This window comes from Camelus dromedarius, chromosome 2 (genome assembly GCF_036321535.1).
Source record: "Camelus dromedarius isolate mCamDro1 chromosome 2, mCamDro1.pat, whole genome shotgun sequence".
NCBI classification, from domain to species: Eukaryota; Metazoa; Chordata; class Mammalia; order Artiodactyla; family Camelidae; genus Camelus; species Camelus dromedarius.
In genome coordinates, this window is record NC_087437.1 from 14,882,406 (window position 1) to 14,907,802 (window position 25,397).

The window sequence follows — 25,397 nt, forward strand, 5'->3', positions numbered from 1 at the left end:
CAGACGACTTGAACAAGAGGGCATCTAAATAGCCAATAAGCATATAGAAAGGTGCTCAACCTCATAAGTCATCAGAGAAACTCAAAATTATAGTGCAAAACCACCAACACTCCCAGGAAAACAGCAAAAACGTGGAACAATCAAACTCTCCTACTTTTAAAGTGGGAGTAAAAATTGGTTCAACCGCTGGGGGAAACTGGCCGTATCTATCAGAGTTGAACATGTACCTACTTTATAAGCAAGCAATTACTCTTCCTGGAAAATAAAATACCCTGCAGAAATACATACATATGTGCAGGAAAAGACGTGTGCCAGAATGTTCACAGTAGCACTCACAATAAGAGCCCAAACTGGAAACTACTGTCATTAACAGGAAAGATAAATAGCATGTCCTGCAGACACAGTATGGGGTCATATGCAACACCAACATTGCCTGAAGGCCAACTATACACAGCAACATAGATGAATCTTACAAATATAGGCTCAAGTGAAAGAAGACAGATTTGTACATATTGTGTGATTCAATATCTATGTTAAAAAAAATCAGCAGAATTAGTCAATGTTGCTAGAAGTCAAGATAATGAATGTCTTTGTGGGGAGATGGAAGGTAACTGGAAGACGGGCATCCCAGCTCTGTTAACGTTGTTTCTTGATGTGGGTACTTTTTATACACACATGTGCTCATTTGGTGATAATTCATTAAATTGTATTCTCAGGATATGTGAAGTTTTATGTATGTTTATTATACTCCAAGAATAAGTTCTTAAAACTCTATCTAAATTCAGAAGATTTCCCCCAGGCAGAGGTCACAGACTTCAGGGAGACTGGGCTGCGGGCTGCGGGCTGCGGGCTGCGGGCTGCAGGGGTGGGTAGAAGCCACCCTCTCGGTTTAGCGCTTCGCCTGACCTCAGCATGCTGCAGAAGGTTGCAGGGGACCGTGTCACGGAGGTGGGGGCCCGGAGAGTTTGCAGGAGGGACTCGGAGTGGATAACTGAGCTGCTTTCGGAGGAGGAGTCTGAGGATCCCTGAAAATTGTGTTTAAAACGTAGTGTATACGTGTGCACATGCTTTCCTGGGGAAAGGGTCCACCGTTTTCACCTTGCCGACCTCCCCTCAGTCCCGAGGAGTCTGTGTTCAGTACATCTAAGAGTTGCTTGTCTACATGAATGTCTGGGGGGATCAGGGAACCTACCTTCTAGTAACTAACCTGGGGCCCAGGCGGTCACTCTGGTCTCCGGTCTCAGTTTCTCTCTCTGTGGAGTAAGGCAGTCAGCCCAGCGGGCTCCTGGGTTGCTGCGGCTGGTACCTCCGGGGTGCGCACCCCTGGCCCGCGAGCGGAGATCCAGCTCAGGGCGCTGGGCATAGGGAGCAGCCGCGGGTGGGCGGGCAAGTGGCCCGGGGGAGGAGTGGGGGTGTGGCGAGCGCGATCCACCGGGAAGGGAGGGCGAACCCTTGGGAGGAGGCGGAGCCGCCCCGTCGCGGGCAGGTAAAACTGGCCGAGGTCCTGGAAGCCGGGTGGCTGTCGTGTGCCCGCAGCGGAGAATGAGGCTCGCCATCTGTGTCCTGCTGTGCGCGGGGTCGCTGGGTGAGTACGCACGGGGAGCCGGGTGGGGGCCGGCCCTCCAGGTTAGGGACAGGATGCTAGCCAAGGGTCAGCCATCGCAGGATACTGCACTGCCTGATCTAAGAGACCTCAAAGCAGCCCAGCGCCTGGCTGGCCGCAAAGTGCCTTCCGCCTGCCGCGGCATCCTTGCACCTGACAAACTTTCGCCCTTGCAGAAACCGGTAGCCTAGAGCAGGGGTTCACAAACTAGAACCAGCCGGCCAAATTCCGCCTGCTGCCTGTCGTACAGCCCGATGAGCTAAGAATGGTTTGTACATCTTTATATGGATGAAAGAGAATAAAAAAGACTAGTTGACACACGAAAATTGCATGAAATTCGAATGTCAGCATAGATAAATAGAATTTTTTTTGCAACAGCATCATGCTGATTCAGGTAAGCATTGTCCATGGCTGCTTTCAGGCTTTAAGCGCAGGGTTAAGTAATTGCCACAGAGATTGTGTGTGTCCTACAAATCTAGTAATTGACCAGCTAGTCCGTTACAGAAAAAGTTCATGACCCCTAGCCTAGAGGTTGTTGAACCAGTTCACAGCGGAGGAAACAAGGTCAAGGAGAATTCCAGGGCTCATGGATTATTACTAAGAAGGGGAAGGGGGCACACGGCATGTCAGGTATGTAACTAAAAAGATCTTTTCTGCTCTAAACTGTACAATGCTTCCCATCCCTACCACAAACCAGGGAAGTGAGGGAATACAGGGGAGAAACAATCAGCCTAGAATGGGATCCACCCACCACTCAGTGCCGTGTGACTCTGGGTGATCCCTTGCCCCCTCTGAGCTAATTTCCTCAGTTCTGTAGAAATTGCTTTTTCACAACAAATACGCAGTTGTTGTGAAAGTGAAATGAGGTTAGGTACCTAAGGACACAGCTCTAAATACAGGTGAGTTATCACTAGAAAAAAATCCTGCACATAAACATGAGGGGCCCCTTCCTGTGTTGGGGATCAGCAGAGCTCTTGGCTGGGTAGCTGTAAGGAAGACAATGGTGAAAAGTTACCGAGATGCAGGAGGACAGTCCTCCCTGGCTTAACAACTGGGTTTGTCCAGCCCTGGCTTAGGCAAGTCTCAGGCTGTCAAAGCATTTCTGGGATAGGGCATCTATCATGGGGGAAGGGGTAGCCTAGGCAGGGCAGAAGGAGAAGGCAGGAAGGGCGAGGAGTGCTTGTGGTGGACCCTCCCTGGCCCAGTGCTGCCACCTAGGGCTACACAGGGAGCTGGCCTGGGGCTGGGGCAGGCTGGCAAGGTAGCTATAGCTGTGGTCCCGCTACCTCACAGGAAATCCAAAGTACAGCCCCCTTGGTCTCTCCCTCATTGTTCCTGAACAGGGCTTGTGGTGTTTGTTCTTCCTCCATCCCCTCTCTTGGCAGTGTCAGATACTGACCAAAAGTTCATTTTCCCAGTCAATTCTGTGTTTACAAACCAGAGGCAGGAGCTGCCTCTCCCCCAGCATTGCCCCCCACCCCCAACATTGGCTGCTGGACAAGGCTGCAGTCCAGGACGTGCCTTCTTCAAAGCTCAGTGTTCTCTGCCAACAAAAACTTTTCTGGTGGCAAATGACAGATATGCAACCAAACTAGTTTAAACTCAAAAGGCCAAAGGAGAGGGAATGGTTATTAGTAGGCCTTGCAAGAGCCAAGAATCAGGGGCTCAGAACATCCTCCACCTTAGCCGCCACCTACTTTCTCTGCCTCTTGCTCTTCTGGGGAAGAGATTTCTCCATGTAGTGAACATGTGGCCATCAGCAGCTTTTCCCTTCCAGGATCCGATTGAAATATTCACTATGGGCTCTGATTGCCCATATATATGTGTGTGTGTGTTATATATATATATATACGTATGTATGTGTATATATATATATGTATATACGTATGTATGTATATATAAAGTATATATATATATAACACACACACACATATATATACCTTATCTTTTTAAGTTTTTATTTAAAAAAATTTTAGTGGCGGTCCTGGGGATTGAACCCAGGACCCCGTGCATGCTAAGCTTGCCCTCTACAGCACTGAGCGATACCCTCCCCACAATCGCCCCTTCTTGAAATCCTCCCACTGTCAGGTGGAGTTATTGATGGCTGGCTTCGTTTAGGTTACTTTACTCCACCGACCCTTATCTTGCTTGCACACACTCTCGTTCTTTGTCTTTTTAAAATCATTTTTATTGATGTATAACTTACATATAATAAAATGCCCTCCTTTAAGTATACATACAGTTCAGTGAATTTTGACAAATATATCTACCCATGTAACTACTGCCACAATCACGATATAGAACATTACCATCACTCCCAATCTGTTCCCTACCCCTTCCCAGTCATTCCCATTTTTTCCCCACTTTTGGTAAGTTTTGCCTTTTCTAGGACTTCACATAAATGGAATCATACAGTACATAGTCTTTTGTGTCTGGATTTTTTTTCACTCAGCATAATTGTCTAGGGGTTCATCCACATTGTTGTGGTATCAAAGTTGACTCCTTTTTATTGCTGAGTGGTATGCTGTGGTGTGGCTTTACCACAGTTTGTTATCTATGCATTTGTTAGTGGATGTTGAGGTTGACTGCAGTTTGGGCGTTTTACGACTAAAGCTGCTATGAATGTTAGTGTACAAGTCTTTGGGTGGGCATATGTTTTCATTTCTTTTGAATAAACATCTGAGAGTGGTATCCTGGGTCAAAATGGTAAGTGTATGTTTACCTTGTTAAGAAAATGTCAAACTTTTCTGAGTAGTTGTACCATTTTACATTCCCACCAGCAATATGAGAATTTCAGATGCTGGACATCCTGCCAACACTTGGTGTTGTCAGTATGTTCACATTTAGCCATTCTAGTAGGTGTGTTGTGGCATCTCACTATGGTTTTAAATTGCATTTCTCTGATGAGTAATAATATTGAACATTTTTTCCTGTTTTTATTGGCCACTTGTATATCTTCTTTAATAAAGTATCTGTTCAAATATTTCAATATTTTTTCAATTGGATTATTTGACTTATTATTGAGTTTAAAAAGCCCTTTATTTATTCTGGATACAAGCCCTTGGTCAAATAGATGTATTACAATTGTTTTCTTCAAGTTTGTAGCTTAATTTTCCATTTTCCAAAAGATATATTTTGAAGAGCAGCTGTTTTACATTTCAATCAGGTTCACCTACCTATTTTTATTTTTTTTGTTTTTATGTTTTGTGTCCTCTCTAAAAATGGAATTGGCTATCCCTAAAGTCTCAATATTTTCCTCTCTGTTTTACTTTAGAAGTTTTAGAGCCTCAGTTTTTATGTTTTAGTCTACGGTACATTTTTAGTTAATTTTTATATATGGTGTAAAGTAAGAGTTGAGATTTACTTTTCTCATGGGGATATCCAGTTATTCTAGGACTTGTTTTTGAAAAGAATATCCTTTCGCCTCCTGAATTACCTTGGCAGCTTTGTTGAAAATGTACTGACCTTTATGTGGGTCAATTTCTAGACTCTGTGTTCTGTTTCATTGAGCTCTGTGTCTCTTCTTGTGCCAATAGCACTCTGCCTTGGTTACTGTCAGTTTGTAGTAAGTTTTGAAGGTAGTATAAATCTTACAATTCTATTGTTGTTTAGTTCCCTGTTTTCGTACCATGTGTTTGTCAAGACTTTAGCTTTTCCTCAACAATGTAAACGTCATTCACCCTATTTTATACTCACACTTCTAAAATACATGGGAAGTGCCAAAGCTACAATCGTAATCATCTGAACATAAGCACAGGTGACTGAAAATGCAGACTTTCCAAAACGCTTTCCCAGTAAGTGCTTACCTTTGAGAAAGGAAAAAAAAAAAACTGCAATTGTATACAGTAGCTCTTTGGTATAGGATTCTCTCTGAGGAAATTTATCTCCTGCCCCATTCCTTTTGATATTTCTTGCTTACAGATAGTTCAAAGGCAGTACAGATTTTGGAGTCAAATAGAGCTGAGTGTTTCAAATATTAGCTTCATCTCTCATTATTTGATGCCTCTGACAGTTTTTTGTTGTTGTTTGCTTTTTTTGTTTAGTCTCATCTACAAAATTGGAACACCAATATTCAACTGGCAGAACACTTGTGGACGTTAGAAGAGGGCCATGTACCTCGCCCACTCCCTGACATGCGAGGCCTCCTCAAAAATCACTAGTTGAGATTTGCAGATACTAACTACTATATATAAAATAGATAAACAACAAGTTTATACTGTACAGCACAGGGAACTTTATTCAGTATCTGTAGTAACTTATAATGAAAAAGAATAGAGGCACGGGGAACTATATTTACTATCTTATAGTAACTGAAAGAGAATATGAAAACAAATATATGTATGTTCCTATTAAAAACAAGAAAGAAAAAGAATATGAAAGTGAACATACGTAGGTACATGTATGACTGAACTATTGTGCCGTACACCTGAAATTGACACAACAGTGTAGACTGACTGTACTTCAAATTAAAAAAAAAAAAAGAAAAAAAATTGCTGGCTGTTAATGCTGTCACCTTCACCTTCTAGATTTCATCTAAGATAACATTTTGCTCAAATACCCTAGATTTGTAAGCAGCATGTTGCCTTTGTAATATTCTCGACACTAGTTACTGCAGCTTAAAGCACCAGTGAAATAAACAGCCTCTGATTTTAATGCCTGGGCAGTTATCACCATGGAAGGTTAGAGTATCCAATGTCAAGATAAAGACTAAGTCACTAGGCCCACAGCTTCCTTCTCATAATGTTTTTTTTTTTCTTTAGAGGTAAATTCACTAACATAAAATTAATCATTTAAAAGAGTACAATTCGGTGGTATTTAGTACAGTCACAGTGTTAGGTAACTACCACCTCTATCTAATTCCAATGCAATTTCATCTCCCCAAGAGAAAACCCAGTACCCATAAGCAGTCAGTACCCATCCTCCTGTCCCCCAGCCCCTGGCCACCACCAAGTTTCTTTTTGTCTCTATGGATTTACCTATTACAGATACTTCTTATAAATGGAATCATATAACGTGTGGCCTTTTATGTCTGACTTCTTTTGTTTAACGTAATATTTTCAAGCCTTACCAATGTTGTAGCATGTAGCAGTACTTTATTCTTTTTATGGTAGAATACATTTCGTTGTACAGACATATTATATTTTGTTTGTCAGTTCATCCACTGATGTATATTTGGGTTGTTTCCACCTTTTTTGACTGTGGTGAATAGTGCTGCTGTGAATATTTGTATATATGTATTGGAGTACCTGTTTTTGATTCTTTTGGATCTATACTTAGGAGTAGAATTTCTGGGTCATATGGTAATTCTATATTTAGCTTTTGGGGGATGCTTTTAGCTTTTTTTCTCCACAGGGAAAGGTACAATCAGAGAAATGGGACCTGAGAATTTATGTGAGCCAGGCAGCCAATCCAATTTTTGTCTACCCCTCTCAGCCAACCCTGGACCTTGTCTTTAACTTCTTCTTCCAGCAGAGAAAGGTGGGTGCGGTGGGTCCCTTACACTCCTGCCCTCTCTCCCCCAGGGCTGTGTTTGGCTGTTTTTGAGAAAACTGTGAGATGGTGCGTTGTCTCAAGTTCTGAGTCCGAGAAGTGCTCCCATTTCCGTGGTGTTACGAGCAAACTCATTCCATTGGAAGGTGCTCATATCACCTGTATAAAGAGAGACTCTTACCTTGCCTGCCTCAGGGCCATTGAGGTAAGTCACTGCTGCCTAGAGAGAATGGAAGGAAATCAATACTTTCTTCTTTTTCTGCACATGTTATTGTTTATGGCTTCAGAACAATTTTCTCCCCACAGGAACTAGACCGTGCTTTAGAGGAGAAAGAAATAAGCTAGAGACCTGAAAGTACAGAGAGCGGGTGTAGACAAAAACATAGGTGTTCAACATTCATTAGTAGTGAAAACAACAATAATAATAATTAAACAACTGGTAGAGGAGGACTCAGTGAAAATGCCCATGGTAAAGCAGAGCCAGACCTGCACTGGAAGGGAAATCTACAAATACTGAGAAACAAACAAGAAGCTCTAGTATCACTATTATTACTTAATACTGTTTTTGGAATTTCCCAGTAATGCAGTAAGATATAAAATGCCTATGAGTCGGAAACAAACAAAATACCAATATTTTCCAGACAATTTCATGCTTAGAAAGTACAGTGGAATCAAGAGAGATGTTTATTAGTGAAAAAATTAGTTTGGTAAAGGATAAATATATCACAATTAATGTTATTTTCGTATATGAACAATCACTAGTTGGACAAAAATAGCCCCAAATTGTGATCTCATTTACATTAAAAATGATATACAGGAAAATGTTTCAGGAAAAAAAAATCACATGAGAGATCTGCAAGATTGTCATGAATATAAAACAAAAGTCTGGGGCAAGTGAAAAATATTTATTAACAAATTAAAACATATGCCATATTCCTAGATAGGAAGACTAAACATCATATATTTGCATAGTCTTCCAAAATTAATTCCTAAAATTAACATAATTTTCATCAAAAATATATTATAATTTTAAAAGTTATTAAAATAGTTTTTAAATTCTTAAGAAAATGCATGGATGAGAATATAAAATAGTATGAAAAATAAAATTGCCAGGGGAGTGACTGAGGCCTGCCTGGAACTATAACATACTGATTGATTGAATGATTGATTTTAATGGAGGTACTGGGTATTGAACTCGGGACCTCATGCATGCTAAGCACACACTCTACCACTGACTTATACACCTCCTCTCATAACGTATTCAAATAAATGTTACAAAGAACAGCGTCCTTGGACAGATGGAGCAAACTTAGATGTCTTGGATGTTTGGAAATCCGTCCATCTCTCTAATTATCTACAAGATATGATGTAGATGGAGACTATGATAAATGTCCAACCTTAGGGCCCTTGAGCCTGAGGTTTAATTTTATGTAAGACATGTGGATTTAGACAGGTATGTAAGATAAGGCAATCTTTCTAAACCAATGGTTGAGAAAGGATTTTTTAGTTGGACAAGGTAGCCATTTAGAAATAAAATCAAGTGAGATTTTTAATCCATTTACCAAAATGAATTCCTAGTTTGACTCAAGTTTACTAATATAGATGGATATAACAAGATAAATCACAAAATTAGGCAACTTTGGAGATGGAAAAATTTTAAATCTCTGAAAAAAAAAATTTTTAAAGCCCTAAGCATACAGAAAAATATATACACATCAGCTATGACAAAACAGCATAGTGTAAAAGCTATATAAAGATGTTTAAATTTATAAGAATAACAAGCTATAAACAAACTACTCACAGAAATTGCAACTAATAGATGATATAAACAAGGAAGGAAAAATGTTCATCCTTTTTAATAATCGAAGAGATGCAAATTAATCCATCCTTAAAGTCACAGTTTATAATTAGTTATGTAATAATATTTCTTAAATGATAGTGTTTCTTTCTGGTAGTTTTGGATAAAATTGGTATGAATTTCTCTTGGCACTGTAAGTTAGAAATTTCGACATCATTTCTGGGAGACACTTTGGAAGTATTCAGTAAAGGTCATAAAGAGGCATACAAACTTTGATTTAAGTATTTTTCTCTAATTCATTCCAATATGTACATGTATGTGTGCACATGTATGGAGAGAATTGATTTGTTACAGGAATCTGACCTTATGCAACTGTGGGAGCTGGTTAAGCAGCCTCTGTAAGACTGTTGTCTTTGCATCTGATAGTGGAACTGGAGGAAGACATAGTCAGGAGGGAAGATGTATATAAAGCAGGGTAGAGTGAGAACCAGAGCCAGAGCCCCTGGGGATGGACTGAAACCCATGTCAATTCTTGTTGCTTCTGACCTTGATGGTGCTCACGAGGCCTTGTGGTCTTCTTGTCCTTTTACCTTTATACTAAATCCCTCCTTTTCTTAAGTTGGTTTCTGATATATGCATCTAATAGGGTACTAACTTTATATAAATACATACACATATATGAATAACTATTGTAAAATATGCATGAGAAAAAATGGGATGGGAAAAGAGAAGCAAATATATAGAAACAATATTAAATTTATAAAAAGCTAAATTACTTTAAATGTCAGTTAATACATGAATAAAAAGCATTATTTACAATAGTCAAGATATGGAAGCAACCTAAGTGGCCATCAGTATGAATGAATAAAGGAGCAATGGTGTATATATACAACAGAATATTACTCAGCCATAAAAATGAAATCTTGCCATTTGTGACAACAATGACAAACCTTGAAGGTATTATGCTAAGTGAAATAACTCAGACAGAGAAAGACAAATACTGTATGATTTCACTGATATGTGGGATCTAAAAAACAAAACAAATGAACAAATAGAACAGAACAGAAACAGAGTCATAGATACAGAGAACAAACAGGTGGTTGCCAGAGGGGAGGCAGATAGGAGGAAGAAAGAAATAGGTGAAGGAGATTAGGAGGTACAAACTTCTAGCTGCAAAAAACAAACAAACAAAAGTTTTCCGTGATGGTGAGGGAAATGATCCACCCTCATTTTTTAGAAGAGGCTGTGAGTTTACTGCTTCTCACAGGAAGGAAGGAAACCTTAGCTGACAGATCCTTGGAGAGGGAATCCAGATTCAAGAGTGCAAAACATGACTTCTTATGGATGGAAATATTCTATAGTTCATTCACTCACTTATCCAGAGGCATTTATTGAACATCTACTTGCAGTAGCTGCTAGGATTCAAGAGGCTAAACCCACACAGCAGTAATATCCCCGCCTTGGCAGAGCTTGCATTCCAAAGGGGAGAACAAGCAATAAACGAAAAAGGTTTGTCAGGTGGTTGATAAAGGCTCAGGAGAAAAACAGAAGGCTTCCAGCATTTGCAAGGTGGTAGCTTAAAGAGCGTGGTTGGGGAAAGGCTCACTGAGAAAGCTTTCGAGCCTACACGAGGGAGGCGGAGGAGGTCTGAGCCATGCAGGTATCTATGTGGCAAGTGTCCCCAGCAGAGGGTTAGGTGAGGGGCTACATTCACGTCTGGTCTCTTCTCTTTCAGGCAAAACAGGCAGATGCTGTGACCGTCGAAGGCAGTTTGCTGATTCAGGAAGGCCTGGCCACCTATAACCTGAAGCCCATTGTGGCAGAATTCTATGGGTCAAAAGATGGTGCGTCCTCCGTGGGGACCCAGGTCTCTGTTCTGACACAGCAGCCACGGGTGGAGGCAGGGGCTTTGTCAGCATTATACTTGCAGGGAACAAAGTTGCTGGAGCTCTCTGGAACGTGAGAGGCTGTCCCCTCCGCTGACCCATGGAGGCTGGGATCTTGGTTCTCCCTGGGAAGCTGTGAACATTATACATCCTGATGGGAAAGCCGCTGGTGCTGCTGATTGAGAGGCGGACGCACTCTCCAGAGTCCACCACCCACCCAGTGGAGTTGCACCAATGGGAGGCCCGTCTTCAGAGACACACAGGCCCGACAGCCTCTTCCCTGTGCCAAGTGCCCCTCAGGTGCCATAGAACATCGGCCTGTGAATGTTGCGAGGAGAGGTTTTGGAGAGTCAAAGAATGGGGTTTTGCCTCCTGCCATACTTGTCCATGAGTGTCACCAGTGTGTGTGAGCATACCCTGCTTCCAGCTGAGCCCAACTTGCAGGGCCCTGGCAGAATCCTGGGGGTGGCCCAGGTACCTTCACCTTCGTGTCTGGGCTGCAGATAGAGAAGCAGAGAAGGGAGAAAAGTCCTTGGGGAGAAACAGTAACAGCAGAATGACCAGGAGCTGCAGGCTCTGTAATGACTGATGTGAAAAAGGATTAAAGTTTATTGCCTTAAAAAGGAACAGTTTTCTTTCTCCTGTCGAGTAAAGGCCATTCCCTTTCCTTTTATGCCCACTTACCAGGAGATGTTGCAGGTCCTAGTATCTCCCCAAATTCCTCATTGTACACACAGTCGGTGCAATGATGTGGCCTCTTCCTTTGGTCCTTCTTTCTCTGCTCCTTTGCAGATCCACAGACCCACCATTATGTCGTAGCTGTGGTGAAGAAGGGCAGCAACCTCCAGCTGGGCCAGCTGCAAGGCAGGAAGACCTGCCACACGGGCCTGGGATGGTCTGCTGGGTGGAACACCCTCATTAGGGGATCTCCCTCTGACTCCCTGGAAGCAGGTAAGCTGGCCGGGCGGGGTGCCTTCTGTCTCCTACTCCAGTTGCCCACATGGATTGTACTGGAGCCTTACCATCACCGTCAGGTGTACACCTTTCATAAGCTCCAACATGGGGTGAGGACAGCCTGCTGTAAACGTGCTCCTGGCTGGGTCTGCTGCACCCGTGACCCTCGGGGACTGCCAGCTGAGTTTTTCCTTCTCTCAGCAGAGATGCCCCTGTCTCTAGGCACCTGACAACCCCCCATTCACAGTAATCCCAGTTTGGCTTGACCAGGGCAATCGTGGCGACGCAGAGGGGAAACTCCTTTCCAGCTGCCCAGGAAAGCTCACTAGGGATGAGCGCCGCGCCGCCCGCAGTTGGGCCTCAGTGCCCTGGGTGGGGGCTTGGAATGAAGGCGAGAGGGGATGAGCAGACAGAGCTATGCTTTTTGTGTACTCCAGTCTCTTGTTCCGTTATGATGAGCCAAGGTGAGCCTGGGGTGCCTTTACAGCCCCTGAAAGTTGACAGCCAACTTTTCTGCACTCTGCAAAAGCGTGTCTTTCTGAGCCCTGCCAGCCTTGCTGCATCCATGTTTCTCCTGGGTTAGGGGCTGCTGGGGTTAGGGGGTGCTGCAGCCTGGCCACAGCTCTGGCCAGGTTTGCCCTTTCTTGGGGGTCCCGCTTGGCTCCAGTATCAGACATTGCTGGACATCTGTCTGGGTGGTCATGAGGCGGCTGTTGGCAGCCCCTCACCCCCACCAGGTAAGCTATCTCCCAACCCCTGCCCATAAATTCTAGAAGAAGGATCCCGTGAGCCACGCAGGCCCCGGATCGGAAGAGCAGAGGGGTGGGTGAGACCCTGTCCTGAGACTGGGGCTACTGGGGGTTCCTGCGAGTTTAAAGTTCTGTCTGCCCCCGCCCCCCCCCGCCCCAGGGCCTCCGTATTGCTGATTTGACCAGGTGGGTGGCTGGGATGGCAACTTGGTTCAGTGTAGTTCGCAGTTCTCGGGTCCTGCAGTGGACAGGCTGGGAAACACCTCGTGGGCTAGAGCCCTTGGCCCATGGTGACTGCGATGCCCGAACCCACAGGGACCTGGGCCACCTGTGCCCTCGGGCCCAGGCACTGTCCACCGCCACTACACAGTGGCTTCCCCAGGACAGTCCTGCAGCATGTGCAGACTCCTGGGCTCTCACACAGGGCCGCTCACGCACACGTGCACACACACACCCAGAGGCCCCCAGGGGCCATGCCGGCTCACGCCCTGAGGTCCTTCTGTCTCTGTGTTGAGCAGCAATGTCCAATTTCTTCGAGGCCAGCTGCATGCCCTGTATGAATCAGACAGCTTTCCCCAAGCTGTGTCAACTTTGTGCGGGGAAAGGGACGGACAAGTGCGCCTGCAACTCCGACGAACCGTACTTTGGCTACTCAGGTGCCTTCAGGTGAGTGGGACCCCTTGCTCCTCCTCCTCACTTGATGGTGGGGAAACTAAGGCCAGGGAGTGAACAGGGCCTGCCCTAGACACTAGAGCATCACCGTGAAGCCCAGGGTCCTGAGTGCCTCCCACAGCCTACCCTCACTCCTGACCAGCCTAAGGAGCAGCCTTGTGTTGGGGAGCCCCCTTGTTTCCCCAGAGTCCAGGGTCTGGGCCAGGGAGGTCCTTGGATCCACCAACACAGGCTTGGGTTCCTGGCCCGGCCAAAGGCCAGGACCTCCCCCGGCCCTTTTTTCTCCCTGAGCATCTCCCGGTGTCAGGGTTTCCCCCCTTCCCCCCTTCCTCTAAGCCCCCTACAAGCAGGCACCTCTTTATAGTCCACACATTGTAAGAGAAATAGCTCCCGCTCCGAGCCACAGCAAAGCTGGCCAGGAGTCCAAGGCTATCTAGAGTGGTTGTCCTCTATGTAAAAGACTTTAAATCTTTATGTTTTAAAAATCTGAATAGATAAACAACAAGGACCTACTGTGTAGCACAGGGAACTATATTCAGTATCTTGTAATAACCTATAACAGAAAAGTATCTGAAAAACAATATATGTGTGTGTAGGTATAACTGAATCACTTTGCTGTACACCTGAAACTAACACAACATTGTGAATCAAGCATACTTCAATTTAAAAAAAAAATCTGTTGCTTTAGGCTGCCTTTGAAGAGGGAGGTGAGGTCCCTCTTTGACACCGTCCCTCCCCAGAGTAGCCTGGGATGTGCCTTATGGGGCTCCTGCCTGCTTCAGACCTGGGCTTGGCTCTGGGGTTTCAAAGACCCTTCAGACAGGGCCATCGCCTCTGTGAGGACAGACGGAAGCGCGGGAAACTGTGGGCGAAGTCCTTTGTGCCGGTGGCCAGGGCAGAGCCTCCGTGGGGGGCTACGAGGGGAGGGGCGAGGCTGTGTTGTGGGCAGTGGCCTGACTACAGCTGTCCTGTCCCTCAGGTGTCTGCAGGACGGTGCGGGGGACGTGAGCTTCGTGAGGCACATGACTGTGTTCGGTAAGGGCTGTGCGCCACGCCCCGGCCAGGGGACCTGGTTCTCTCCCCAGAGTTTCCTTATGTCTAGAGATGGTGATGGCAAGATCTTTAATGAAATAGGAGAGTTTCTGTCTAAAAAGCGTTTCTGTTATTCGTACTTTGTTTAGTGCTCAGTTTGTTCAGTCTGTAAATCTACTAAACAAATTTTGTGAACATTTAAACATTACTCACCACCAGTTTTCATAATCAAATTCTTAGTTACTGAAACACCAATTTCAGATCTAATCACATTCTCCTGAATGCTTCATTATAAACAGCTCCTAAATGCTTTAATCCCCTTAAGCAAATAATTATAATGATTTCAGAACTTATTAGCACAACTACAATGAAATCTGTTGCAAAAGCTTTACTACCTTAGACAAAAATGTATTTCTTCATTTCTATATTTAAAAAAAAAACAAACTTTCTAGTGTTCTGGGCAATTTATCAGAAACAAAATAGTATTTAAGGAATATTTGGTTACGGATTCTGGATTTTATAACCAATTAAATTTCTATCAGATGCAGAACACACTTTTATCATTTAAGATGTTTAAAAAAAAAAGGATGTGTATTCTATTTTAGGTTCACTTTTAAAATCAGCGTCTGCTACCTCAAGGAGAATTCTGAATCCTCACCTTTTCCATGGGCTGCGTTCCCCCCAGCCTGGTGTCTTTCCCTGACATGAAATAGAAACGGAGCGTCCTTTGTTCCCGGTTCAGCCATTCACAATTCACTGTCCCTCATTATTACACACTGACCTGGTTTGTTAGCATTTTGGCACTTGATGTATGTCTTATTATCAGGGATTTTAATTAGTGAGGTCATCTATGGGTTTCGTCTCCCAGAATCAACTGTTCCAAATAATTGCCACTGTCATTCCCTCGGGCTGCTCAAGGCAGCCCAGTGATGCCAGTGGATAGAGTCTTCCAACACTCCCCCCCCAAGCATTGAAAACATCCTCGCTTTCTGAAAACAACCAATTGTCCCAGACCATCCCGATTTCCCTTTGCAGAAAGTCACGTGTCCACTATTCTAACAGATCCCTTACTGCCTTTTAGGAGATGTTTACAAGAGACTATCCACTGGGCTTTAGGGGTGAGAAGGAGTGTTGGTGGTGGGGCTGTTACCCCAAAAGGGAAAAAGAAAAGACCCCAGTTCTTGTCATAACTGAAAGATAAGATTACAGACAGGAGACGGTGCATTGTGTAGCAAAGGATTTTAAAGGATTTATTAGCAAAGAGAAAGTACAGCTCCAAGAATAGGAGGTGGGCTGATCCAAGGGCAGATGGCAGGGGTCTTTGGTCTCCTGTCTTATACGCTCACTTAGAGGTGGTCTCTTGATTGATTGACAGCTCTTGCCCCTGGAACGTGCAGTCATGTTTGTCCCCTTTGTGCATGTCCTTACCCATGATGCACACAGAAAATCCTATGAGGCGGGGGCCTACGCCACAATAGCATTATATTAAAATGAGCACTGGGTTGTGTCCGCTAATGAGCAGTTGTGGCTGTTGGGTTCTAACCGGTTTCTTGCTGGTGCTCATTTAGAAGAAGTAAAGCCCCTTTATGCTGGAGGCGGGCGTAATGCCATCTTCTGGACCATCTGCCTTCTCCTCCACTTATCTGCCCAGTGCCCCCACTTATCTAACTACCTAACAGGGCCACAGAACCCACTTTGCAGGGCGTGAGAGGAAGGAAGGAAGGATAGATGCCAGGGGTGACCTGGCATTGGGGAACTGGCTGACCGACGGGACCGCGCTTCTGGCCAAGTGGAGCACTTACAGGCACGTGGAAGTCATCTAAGTTTCGGGTGGCTGACGTGTCATCCCAGGCAGGAGTGGCTCCATCTTGGGCCCAGAAAGTTATTTCAGCAAATCCCCAAATAGTTTGTGATTCGGGGAGGAGCAGGGACCAGGGCTTGTGGCTCTGCCTGCAGCTGGCTCATCTGGGCTTCCGTCCCCCAGAGAACCTGGCTAACAAGGCTGACAGGGACCAGTATGAGCTGCTCTGCAGGGACAACACCCGGAAGCCTGTGGACGAATACAAGGAGTGCCACCTGGTGCGGGTCCCTTCCCACGCCGTCGTGGCCCGCAGTGTGGGTGGCAAGGAGGACTTGATCTGGGAGCTTCTCAACCAGGCCCAGGTAACCCACCCATTGCCCGCTCCTCCTGCTCAGGGGCCCCTGCTTGGATTTGGGGCACTTCCCTTCATTCCTTCTAGCCTTCTGGAAGTCCTGGGTGTTGGACACAGCAGGACCCAGGCCACAAGTCCTCCACTTCACCAACAAGCACTCAGTCTGGATGCAGGAAAGGCTGCAGTGGCCACGAAACTTCCCTTGTTTGGCGTCATCCACATGGTGGCCCAAAGACTTGACAGAAGCCCCTTGTTGCCCCATTTTATTCTTCTCAGTCCTAAAGGGGCCCTCAGGATGCAGCACAGATGTCCTTCCTCCAGGAGCTGTTCCGCCAATCCCACTGACAGGGCACCCTCAGCGGCCGTGAGCATTCTCTGTCCTGCGCTGGCTGCCCTCTCTCACAGCCAGCCCCCATCTGTCACCACCCCGTCTCTGTCAGTGCCCTCTGCTCAGCACTGGACGTTCAGAGATGGACTAGACAAAAAGACCTGCCCTTGGGCCCCTCACAGAATGTACAACGAGCACATTGTGCACACAAATCATCCCCAGAGGGCACAACCTTGGGGGCGTGGATTGTGTCCTTTGAAAAGGACAGAGGGACTGATTTGCAGACTGTCTCTGGGAAGGTTCCTGGGCCCAGAGAGTAAGATGTGTGCACCCCAAGGAAGTGTGGGGGTATGCCAGAGAACGTAGCAGGTGACATTTCGTGCTGAGCCCCTGCAAAAGCAAAGAGCAGACAGACATTGCAAAAAGCGTGTGGATGGGTGCTATGGGGAGGTACAGTCAGGAATGGGTTTGGGCCAGGTGGCAGGAGTTATAAGCCAAGAGCCCTTCGTTTTTGGGGGGGTCAGAAAGGGGAAGGAACTGCTTGAAGTCCTTCAATGGCAGGCCTAGGGTGGCAAACTCCTGACCTCCAGGCTTAAAGGTCCTGGATCACCAGCTGCTTCAGGATGAAGCCTGCTGGAGCCACTTGGGGCAAAATCAGGCGGCCAGCGGTGAGGCTGCCGTCACTGACTGCCCCATGGGAAAGCGGCACAGGAGAGGGACAGCTGCCTGGCCCATGGCCCATCACCCTTTGTGCAGCCCTGGGGGGCAACCCCTGGCAGTTTCCCTGAGGCTGCCCAAGGTGGACAAGCTGGGATCTGAGTCAAGCGTTCCCTGGAGAAGACTCGGGAACCTCGTGAGCCACAGGGGCTGCGGAGGGCCTCGGTCACGGCCTTCACTCTCAGCGCTCGTATTTCCCTCCCTTTCTGTTTTCCTTGTCTGCTTTGGCGTTTGTCTGCCCTTTACCTCTCTATACCAGCCTCCTCCTGTCACCGTTTCTTTTATCCTTTGAACAGGAACATTTTGGAAAAGACAAGACAACAGGATTCCAGCTCTTCCACTCTCCTCATGGAAAGGACCTGCTGTTCACAGACGCCACCCAGGGGTTGTTAAGAGTCCCACCTAAGATGGACACCAAGCTGTACCTGGGATATGAGTATGTTGCTGCCATTGAGCGTCTAAGGAGAGGTGGGTAAGGTCCTGGGAGGGACCTGGAGAGCTTGGCAGGGGCAGGGTGGGGGCCCAGGGGGCTTTCCCGGTGTCTGCAAGCCTCGCTGGAGGGGCCCGAGGGTGCTACCAACTGTGCTGGGCTCCTGTGGGGCTTTTCTGCTGAGCTGGGAAGAGGTCTCAATAATGGGATCAAAACGGGTTTGGAAGACCCACAGATTACAGGCAACTTGAGGTCATGATGGTCCTGGCGCCTTTGGATTAACCAGGATTGTCCCACCTGGCAGTAGGACTGTTTGCTGGGGAAAACAGGCCATCCTAAACTGAAACGGGAACACGGCCTCTGCCAAGGTCAGGAGCAGAGCTAGAATTTCAGGTTCTAATCCAGCTCCTACTTTCCTTTGGATCCCAATGGTTCATGGTTCATTTCTTCCTTCCTTATTTTTCCCCCCTTTATTTAGTTAGCCAGTAGTTACTGAACATCTACCCAAACCTCTGGGTTAAACGTGTGCATACTTGGAGAGCAAAGACTGGGTGAGGGGGAGAGCAAGCAGGCCCACCCAGAACAGATGGCACTGACTTCTGACTGGGGGACACTCTCTGGATGGGAGAACCCTGTCCTGTGAGAGAAAACCCCAGAAGGCCCTGCGCTGGGCTGGGGCTCAGAGAAGCCTCCCCCCGGGGAGCTGATGTCTGATTTGGGGAGGTACGGAGGGGGGCTGTTGCTCTGTCTTCACTGCTTTTTCTGGGAACCAATTTCCTCATGTCTCCTGGGAGGTGATGAGTGGGAATGAGCTGCAACATGGGCACAAGACATGCCAAGCCTGTCAGCGAGGGCCCATGGGATAGCCACTCTGAAGCCAGGGGCGCTAACCCCCTAGTCCCATCTCGGGGCTTCCTTTGGATCTCTGGCTCTTCTCCACCATTTCTAGGTGCAGAAGACCCCCAGAGGGTGATGTGGTGCGCAGTGAGCCAGCACGAGAAGGCCAAGTGTGACGAGTGGAGCGCCCTGAGCGGTGGCATCTTGAGGTGCACAGTGGAGGAGACCACTGAGGACTGCATTGCCGCCATCGTGGTAGGCAGGGCCGGGCTTTCGCAGCTGGGCTTGGACACCCGGGCACACGGCGCTTCTGCTGAGTCAGGTTGAAGGCTCCCTTCCTGAGTGTCTCCCCATCAGCCTTGAGCATGAGACATACCTATTATGTGCTGCCCCCAACTCTCCAAAGCTCCCCTCCCCGCTGTACCCACAGGTCCCTCCAGCTTGAACGTACAGAGCAGCCCAGGACCCAGACTCCTTAAGAGTTCAGCTCTGCAGGCGGGAGGGTATAGCTCAGTGGCAGAGCACATGCTTAGTGTGCACAAGGTTCTAGGTTCAGTCCCCAGTACCTCGATTAAAAAAATACATAAATAAATAAACCTAAATCCACCCCTCCACATAAAAAAAAAGAGCTCAGCTCTGCAGTCCAGGGAGCTCTGAGGGTCTTGCCTTGGAAGTGGGGTAGTCAGGGCCCCTGTGGATTGTGAAAGCAAATCAATCTTTTCAGTCCTCTGGGCAAGTAAGTTTTTTTTTTTTTTTTCTGGTGATAAAGATCTTACACTCTGGAAGAGAAATGAAAAATAAATAATACTCACAACTTCATCACTCAAAAATTAGCACCACATAATTTCTGACTTATGGTATGGCATTGGTTATTAACTGTCCATTTCTCTATGAGCAGACAATATTTTTGAGATTAGAAAAAAATAAATTTATAAATAAAAGGCTGAAAAACTGACAAACTTAGGAGACACTACAGTTTTTCTTAAGAAGTTCATAATTTTGGTAAACCTTCCTGGGACCAACTCATAATATTAAGATCTTGCAATGTATACAGTCTCCTAAATTTGTCAATTATCAGAATTAAATAAATTTGAATGCTTGTAACATTGCCTGGCCTATAATAAAAAGTCAGTGAATGTTAGCAATTATTATTGTTTCAATTCTTGAGCACAGCTGGTGCACTTCTTAGCTAATGAAGCATTCATTTAAAATATGTTTTTAATGGCTGCATAGTAGTCCACCAAGTATTTCTGCCTCAATTTATTTAGCCAATTTCTAAATATCTGCATTTGAATTATTTCCAAATCCTTTGCCATTATAGATAATATGGGGTTGAAGATTTTTGCCTTAAATCCATCAATATTTCTGAGTGTACCTTTAATATTAATGACAGTCAATATATCTGGAGTTACTTTAAGTGCCACGCATGTGTATGAACTCTTAACTTGTATTAACTCTTTTAATCCTCATGATCAGCCTATGAGGCAGATTTTTCACTCATTTTATGGGTGGAAAAAAAAACGTACATAGAATTGTATTTAGGGATGTGTCCTTTGGAGCAGTCAGATCCCGGAGGCTGTTACATTGTGATTATGGGCAGAAGCTAAGGAATTAAACTACCTAAGTTTAAGTCTTAGTGGCTGTCTATTGGACAAATTACTTAACCTCTCTCTGCTTCAGTTTACTAATGTCTGAAAGGGGGAGAATTATAGTGCCTACCTTGCTGGGTTTTGTGAGGAATACACCTGTAATCACTGTAATCACTAAAGTGTTTAGAAAAGGACCTGGTACACAGTAAGGGCTTGGTAAGTTTTTGCTTCTATAGTTACTACTGTATTTTATTTTATTTTATTTTATTTTATTTTATTTTATTTTATTTTATTTTATTACCATGACTACTGTTTTAAGACAGTTTTCTGGAAGGGCAGTGAACAGGTGAAGAGCAGAGAGTGTGTCTGTGTGTTTTCTTCTTGATCACCTCATCTGTGACCGTAGGTACACATATTTTGTTAAGCTGTTGGAAAAGTTTATTGATTAAAATTATACGTTAATTTTAATAAATTATTTGAGTAGTGTGCTAATGGGGTTATAGGAACAGAATTAAACTCTGCCATATAGAAGAAAACGTGTTGCATAGAAACAGATTAAATACATACCCTGAGTCAGACCATGTGGATTGTGGAGTGAGTGGCAATGGTCACAAAGAAAGTGCGGAGCGAGCGTGCCCGGTACTCAGAATGGGTCCCATGAGAGGACACAGAGACATCCAGGGAGCATGACCTGGGTTGGGTGTTTGCTCCTGGGTGAACAGGCTAAAGGCGTGACCAGGTTTCTAAACCCTGTGTTTATGTGGTACAAGCTTAGGGTAATCCACCATCTGGTTTATCAAAGGACATGGGACAGGAAGCCAACGAGGTGGAAACCTCTGAGGGTGAGACAGCGTAACAGCCTCACTGTTGTGCTGTTGATTTATTTCTTAACTTCAGAAAGGAGAAGCTGATGCCATGACCTTGGATGGAGGCTTTGTCTACATCGCGGGCAAGTGTGGTCTGGTGCCTGTCCTGGCAGAGAACTACTGTACGTCGGGGGAAGGGTCTCTGTGTTTTCTTCCCTCCGGGCTACGTGGACATGGAAAGATGAGGAAATGATTTAGTTCAGTGTTGAGATAACAGTAACTATTGTTGGAGCAAAGGGAGCTAGTAGATTACATCTAACTTCCCCAGAGTCAGAACCAATTAAGATATAGAGGCAGGAGTTAGGCAGAAAGAAATCAGAATAACACCTTTATTACTGAAAGGGTGATGCTGGAGGGCGTGGCATAGAGCTGGCCACAGGGCTCGGCAAATTGTCCTTGAGTTAGAGGGCCCATCAGTTCAGGAGGACAGACCTGCTGGCTGGCCCCCTGGCTGAGGGCAGAAGAAAACACATTCTGTCACAGGTGAGACAGTGGAAACCACCCTATGAGCCACAGGTGCCTAGATCCTTTTGCCAAATTTGCTAATCCCAAATTAACTCACTCAGCTGCACTGGGACACTGAAGCATGGGGCCACAAGGTCCTGGTCTTTAGTGGGGATCCATCCACCTGGAGAAATAAAGCCCCCCCCCTCCAGAAAAAGCATTTCACCAGTATCATTTGTTGAACCCCCCATCTGCTTGGCAGTGAGGGAGAAACCACGCTTTGTCCTTCAAAGCAAAACAACTTTGTGAAGTTGAACATAGTGAACATAGTGGGATCCCCATTTTACAGGTGTGAAAACTAAGGCTTGGGGGAAGTTGAGTGATGTGTCTCAGGTAGAATAAAGGCTGCATCCAGGTCTTTCTGACCGCGTGGGCTGGATCCCTCTCCTCCAACACAGCAAGACTCTAACGATTGCCTCCCAGCCCAGAGCTCTGAAGGGAAGAGTGTCAGGATGACTAGAACCAAACAGCAAATGCGACAGGACCTCTGGCAAGGCCGTCAGTGGCTTCTGCTCTCCCCCTCAACCCCTTCAACGAACATCCCATTTTCCTTGTCTGTAGCTCCCCGAGTGTTGAGCAGATTCTGGGATGGAACCTAATGTTCAAATAACAAAGATCATGGGGAGGAGGTAAAGTAGGCCTGCAGAATCTTGGCTTGTTGGCGGCCAATGACAAACTGCTGAGTGAGCGTTTCTCCTCATTTTAATCCTATTGAGATTGAGAATTATGACTCTGGCTTGAGTAATGTGAGCGTTTAATGCCCTGTACCTCAGTTGTTTTTCTTTTTCTTTTTAGTGTCTCATGATGGCAAAGAGCAGTTTGGATCTAAGTGTGTAAACACACCCACGGAAGGTGAGTCAGAATCAGTGACACTGTGGCTTAAAGGTAAAGGCCTGTTGTCCGGGAGAGGATGAGGAAAGCTTTACAAATAAACAAAAGTTACTAGAGATGTGAAATAAAAGAAGACCCTGCCACCGAGTTCATTGTGAGGAGCTAAGTCTGTGGTGAGCTGTGTGATAATAATTACTAATTCTCAGGTCCTCCACAGTCGACAGAGGACTCCTGCTTGCACGTTCCTGCTCACTCTGCTCAGCATCCTCTGGCATGTGGCATCGTTGTCCGTGTCACATAGATGGGAAAGTGAGGCTCAGGGACTGTGGGACTTGCCCAGGGCCACACCGCCGGGAAGTGGCGGCACCTGGGCTTGAGTAGAGGCCGCGTGACTGGAAACCCTGTGCCCCTGCTGAGCTCCCAGGGTGCTCCCCGGCACGTGCTGCCACCCGTCTCTGCACGGAGGTCAGCACGGCGGGCAGAAGCCTGCCCCTGGCTTGCCCAGGGCCATGTGGAGGCCTCACGGGGGTAGGGGAGTCATAGATGCGGGTATTATTGCAAACCTAGAAAATCAAAGACAACTTTAAGAAGTCATTAAAGCTCTTTCTGTTCAACAGAAATAATGCAAACAGATGCACACTCCTACGTACAAAGATTTGTTTAGAGAAGTGGTTTGTAATAGGGGAAGTGGGTCACAACATAAATGCTCACCAGCGGGGGATTATAAAATACCATACTTCCAGACAGAGGGACGTAACTTAGCTTCAACTAATAAATAGAATAAGATAGCTGCATCTACTTCTAAGGAATCAACAAGCTGTCTACAACGTATCATTGAGGAAGAACAAGGCAACTGGCAGAAAAGAATGTAGAGGAGGATTCCATTGAACAAGTCCGAAGTGTGTGCATAAATATTTGTGAGTGTATGTATGCAGACATGCCTGGAGAGCATTAGAGTCAGTCTGTTTGGCCCAGTACCTAACCGTGATGTATACTGGGAGGATCTCCTGCTCAAGCAAGGCGAGGGCCTCGAGCTGTCCCCCTCCCCTGGGCAAACGGCAGGTGGGGGAGAGCTGCAGCGGCCCCGGGGTACATTTTTGGAGGGCCCTGGAGGACTTGAAATTGCACGTTGATGTCTCCATTGCAAGGTTACTACGTTGTGGCCGTGGTCAAGAAGTCAGATGCCGACCTCACCTGGAACTCTCTGCAAGGGAAGAAGTCCTGCCATGGCGCAGTTGGCACTTCTGCAGGCTGGCACGTCCCCATGGGTTTCATACACAACCAGACTGGGTCCTGTAAACTCGGTGAGTGTGCTCTGGGCGGCGGGGTGGCAGCCCCTCCCTGGGGCCTGTGCCGGGATAGGGGAGAACTTCAGATCAAGGAACGGCATGAATGGGTGGTGTGGTCCAGGGCTGGACAGACAAGTGGGCGGCTTCACATCTCCTTAGCCAGACTCCCCTTTCACATCTCCTGCCCCCCCCTTGCTTCTGAGGGGCGTGGCTTGGCCCAAAGGGCAGATCTCAGGGAAATATCCTACTCTTTGTGTCTTTCATCTGACTCGGGGAAGGAGCCTGGGTTGCAATGCAAGAGCGGGGTGTAGGTGTGCACATGCGGGGGGTGTGTGTGCCTGTGTTGTTTTCCCATGTAAACTGAATTGGCTGCTTTCTTAATTGAAAACTTTAGACCAGTGAATCTTCATCTCTCATTTTCATCCTCCTCTTAAATTTTCACGTCAGTCATTTCAGCAACACTCTTGCCAATACTTAACAGGCTCCTGCCCCCCTGATGTCCTTAGCCATCTGACAGATCCCAGCCCTGCATGAACCCCATCACTGCCATCTCAGCCCTCTGCACTTAGCAGCTGAACATAGCTGGAGGATGTCACAGCGCAGAGCAGTTCGTTCCATGGAAATGCTCCAGCTGCTGGCCTCAGGGGGCCCCGGAGCTCAGGAGCACCCCCACCGTTTCTCTGCTCCACACCCCACACTTCTGAATAATTATCCTAACATCCTAACTGTCCACACACCTCCACCCCACACCCACCTACCACCCTTTCTCAGCAGATGATCTCATCTGCACCTGCAAGGGACAACTGAAAGTCAAAAAGTTTCCCGTCAACACCCCACCAGCCAAAGCTTGAGGGCTCTGCTGGCCGCATCTGCTCAGCCTCCCCCCACAACCAGCCAGCCCTCCCACCAGCACCTGGTGTGGGCCCCTGCCTTGTGCCCCTCCCCAGACCCTCACCCTTGGTGACTGCTACTTCTTCCTCTGATAGAGCCAACAATTTCTTTCAACATGTAAACGCATCCAGTATCTTTGATCTGTAAAAATCCTCCCGCTCCCAACATTCCCCTCCAGCCTACTCCTCCCCTTTAAGGCCAGACCTCTTCGAAGCCCGGTCTGAGCCACTCACCTCCTGCTCACGGCTGCTCTCCCCGCCCTTGGGCTCCACAGCATCATTCTACACAGAGAGGTCTGCTCAAGGCCATGGGGACCTCTGTGTTGCTCAACCTGTTCCTCCATGACCTCTCCTTCTTCAAATCACCTTAATCCACAATCTCCTGGCTCTTGTGAAAACACACTGCTACCCTTTTCCTCCTATCCCTACAAAGTCCCCCTTCCCCAACCTGGTTAATAAATATTTGAGTTGCTTAAAGCAACTTCTCCTTTACTCTAAATCCAACCCCCAAGCACTCACATCCATGCCTCTAGCCTTGATTACCATCTAAACAAATATTATCTGTGCAAAGCTAGGCACATAGCGAGCACTAGATAAATGTTTGCTGCTGTCACAATTATTAATGTTGTGTCTGTAAGTTGATAACTGTCAAGTTTTCCTCCCTAGCACAGATCTCTCCTTGACCTCCAGACCTGTATATATCGAGCTGCCTGCTTGACACTGTGTAGTCGGATAGCACAAAGGCACATGAAGCTCAGCCTGTACAAAATGGAATGTGT

At 46.4% G+C, this 25,397-nt stretch overlaps 1 protein-coding gene across 1 annotated transcript in view; it reads left to right on the top strand.

Annotated features, from left to right (window-relative positions):
- The first annotated feature begins 1,450 nt into the window (after positions 1–1,450).
- LOC105104810 (inhibitor of carbonic anhydrase) overlaps positions 1,451–25,397 on the top strand; it is a 36,344-nt gene continuing 12,397 nt past the window's right edge. Inside the window, exons 1-12 of the mRNA XM_031437459.2 lie at positions 1,451–1,585; positions 7,126–7,298; positions 10,627–10,735; positions 11,570–11,728; positions 12,999–13,146; positions 14,132–14,187; positions 16,169–16,347; positions 17,679–17,850; positions 18,762–18,904; positions 21,136–21,226; positions 22,404–22,460; positions 23,588–23,743. Of these exons, the coding sequence (XP_031293319.1) occupies positions 1,543–1,585; positions 7,126–7,298; positions 10,627–10,735; positions 11,570–11,728; positions 12,999–13,146; positions 14,132–14,187; positions 16,169–16,347; positions 17,679–17,850; positions 18,762–18,904; positions 21,136–21,226; positions 22,404–22,460; positions 23,588–23,743 (1,486 nt within the window). The 5' untranslated portion in view covers positions 1,451–1,542. The remainder of the gene's footprint in view (positions 1,586–7,125; positions 7,299–10,626; positions 10,736–11,569; positions 11,729–12,998; positions 13,147–14,131; positions 14,188–16,168; positions 16,348–17,678; positions 17,851–18,761; positions 18,905–21,135; positions 21,227–22,403; positions 22,461–23,587; positions 23,744–25,397) is intronic.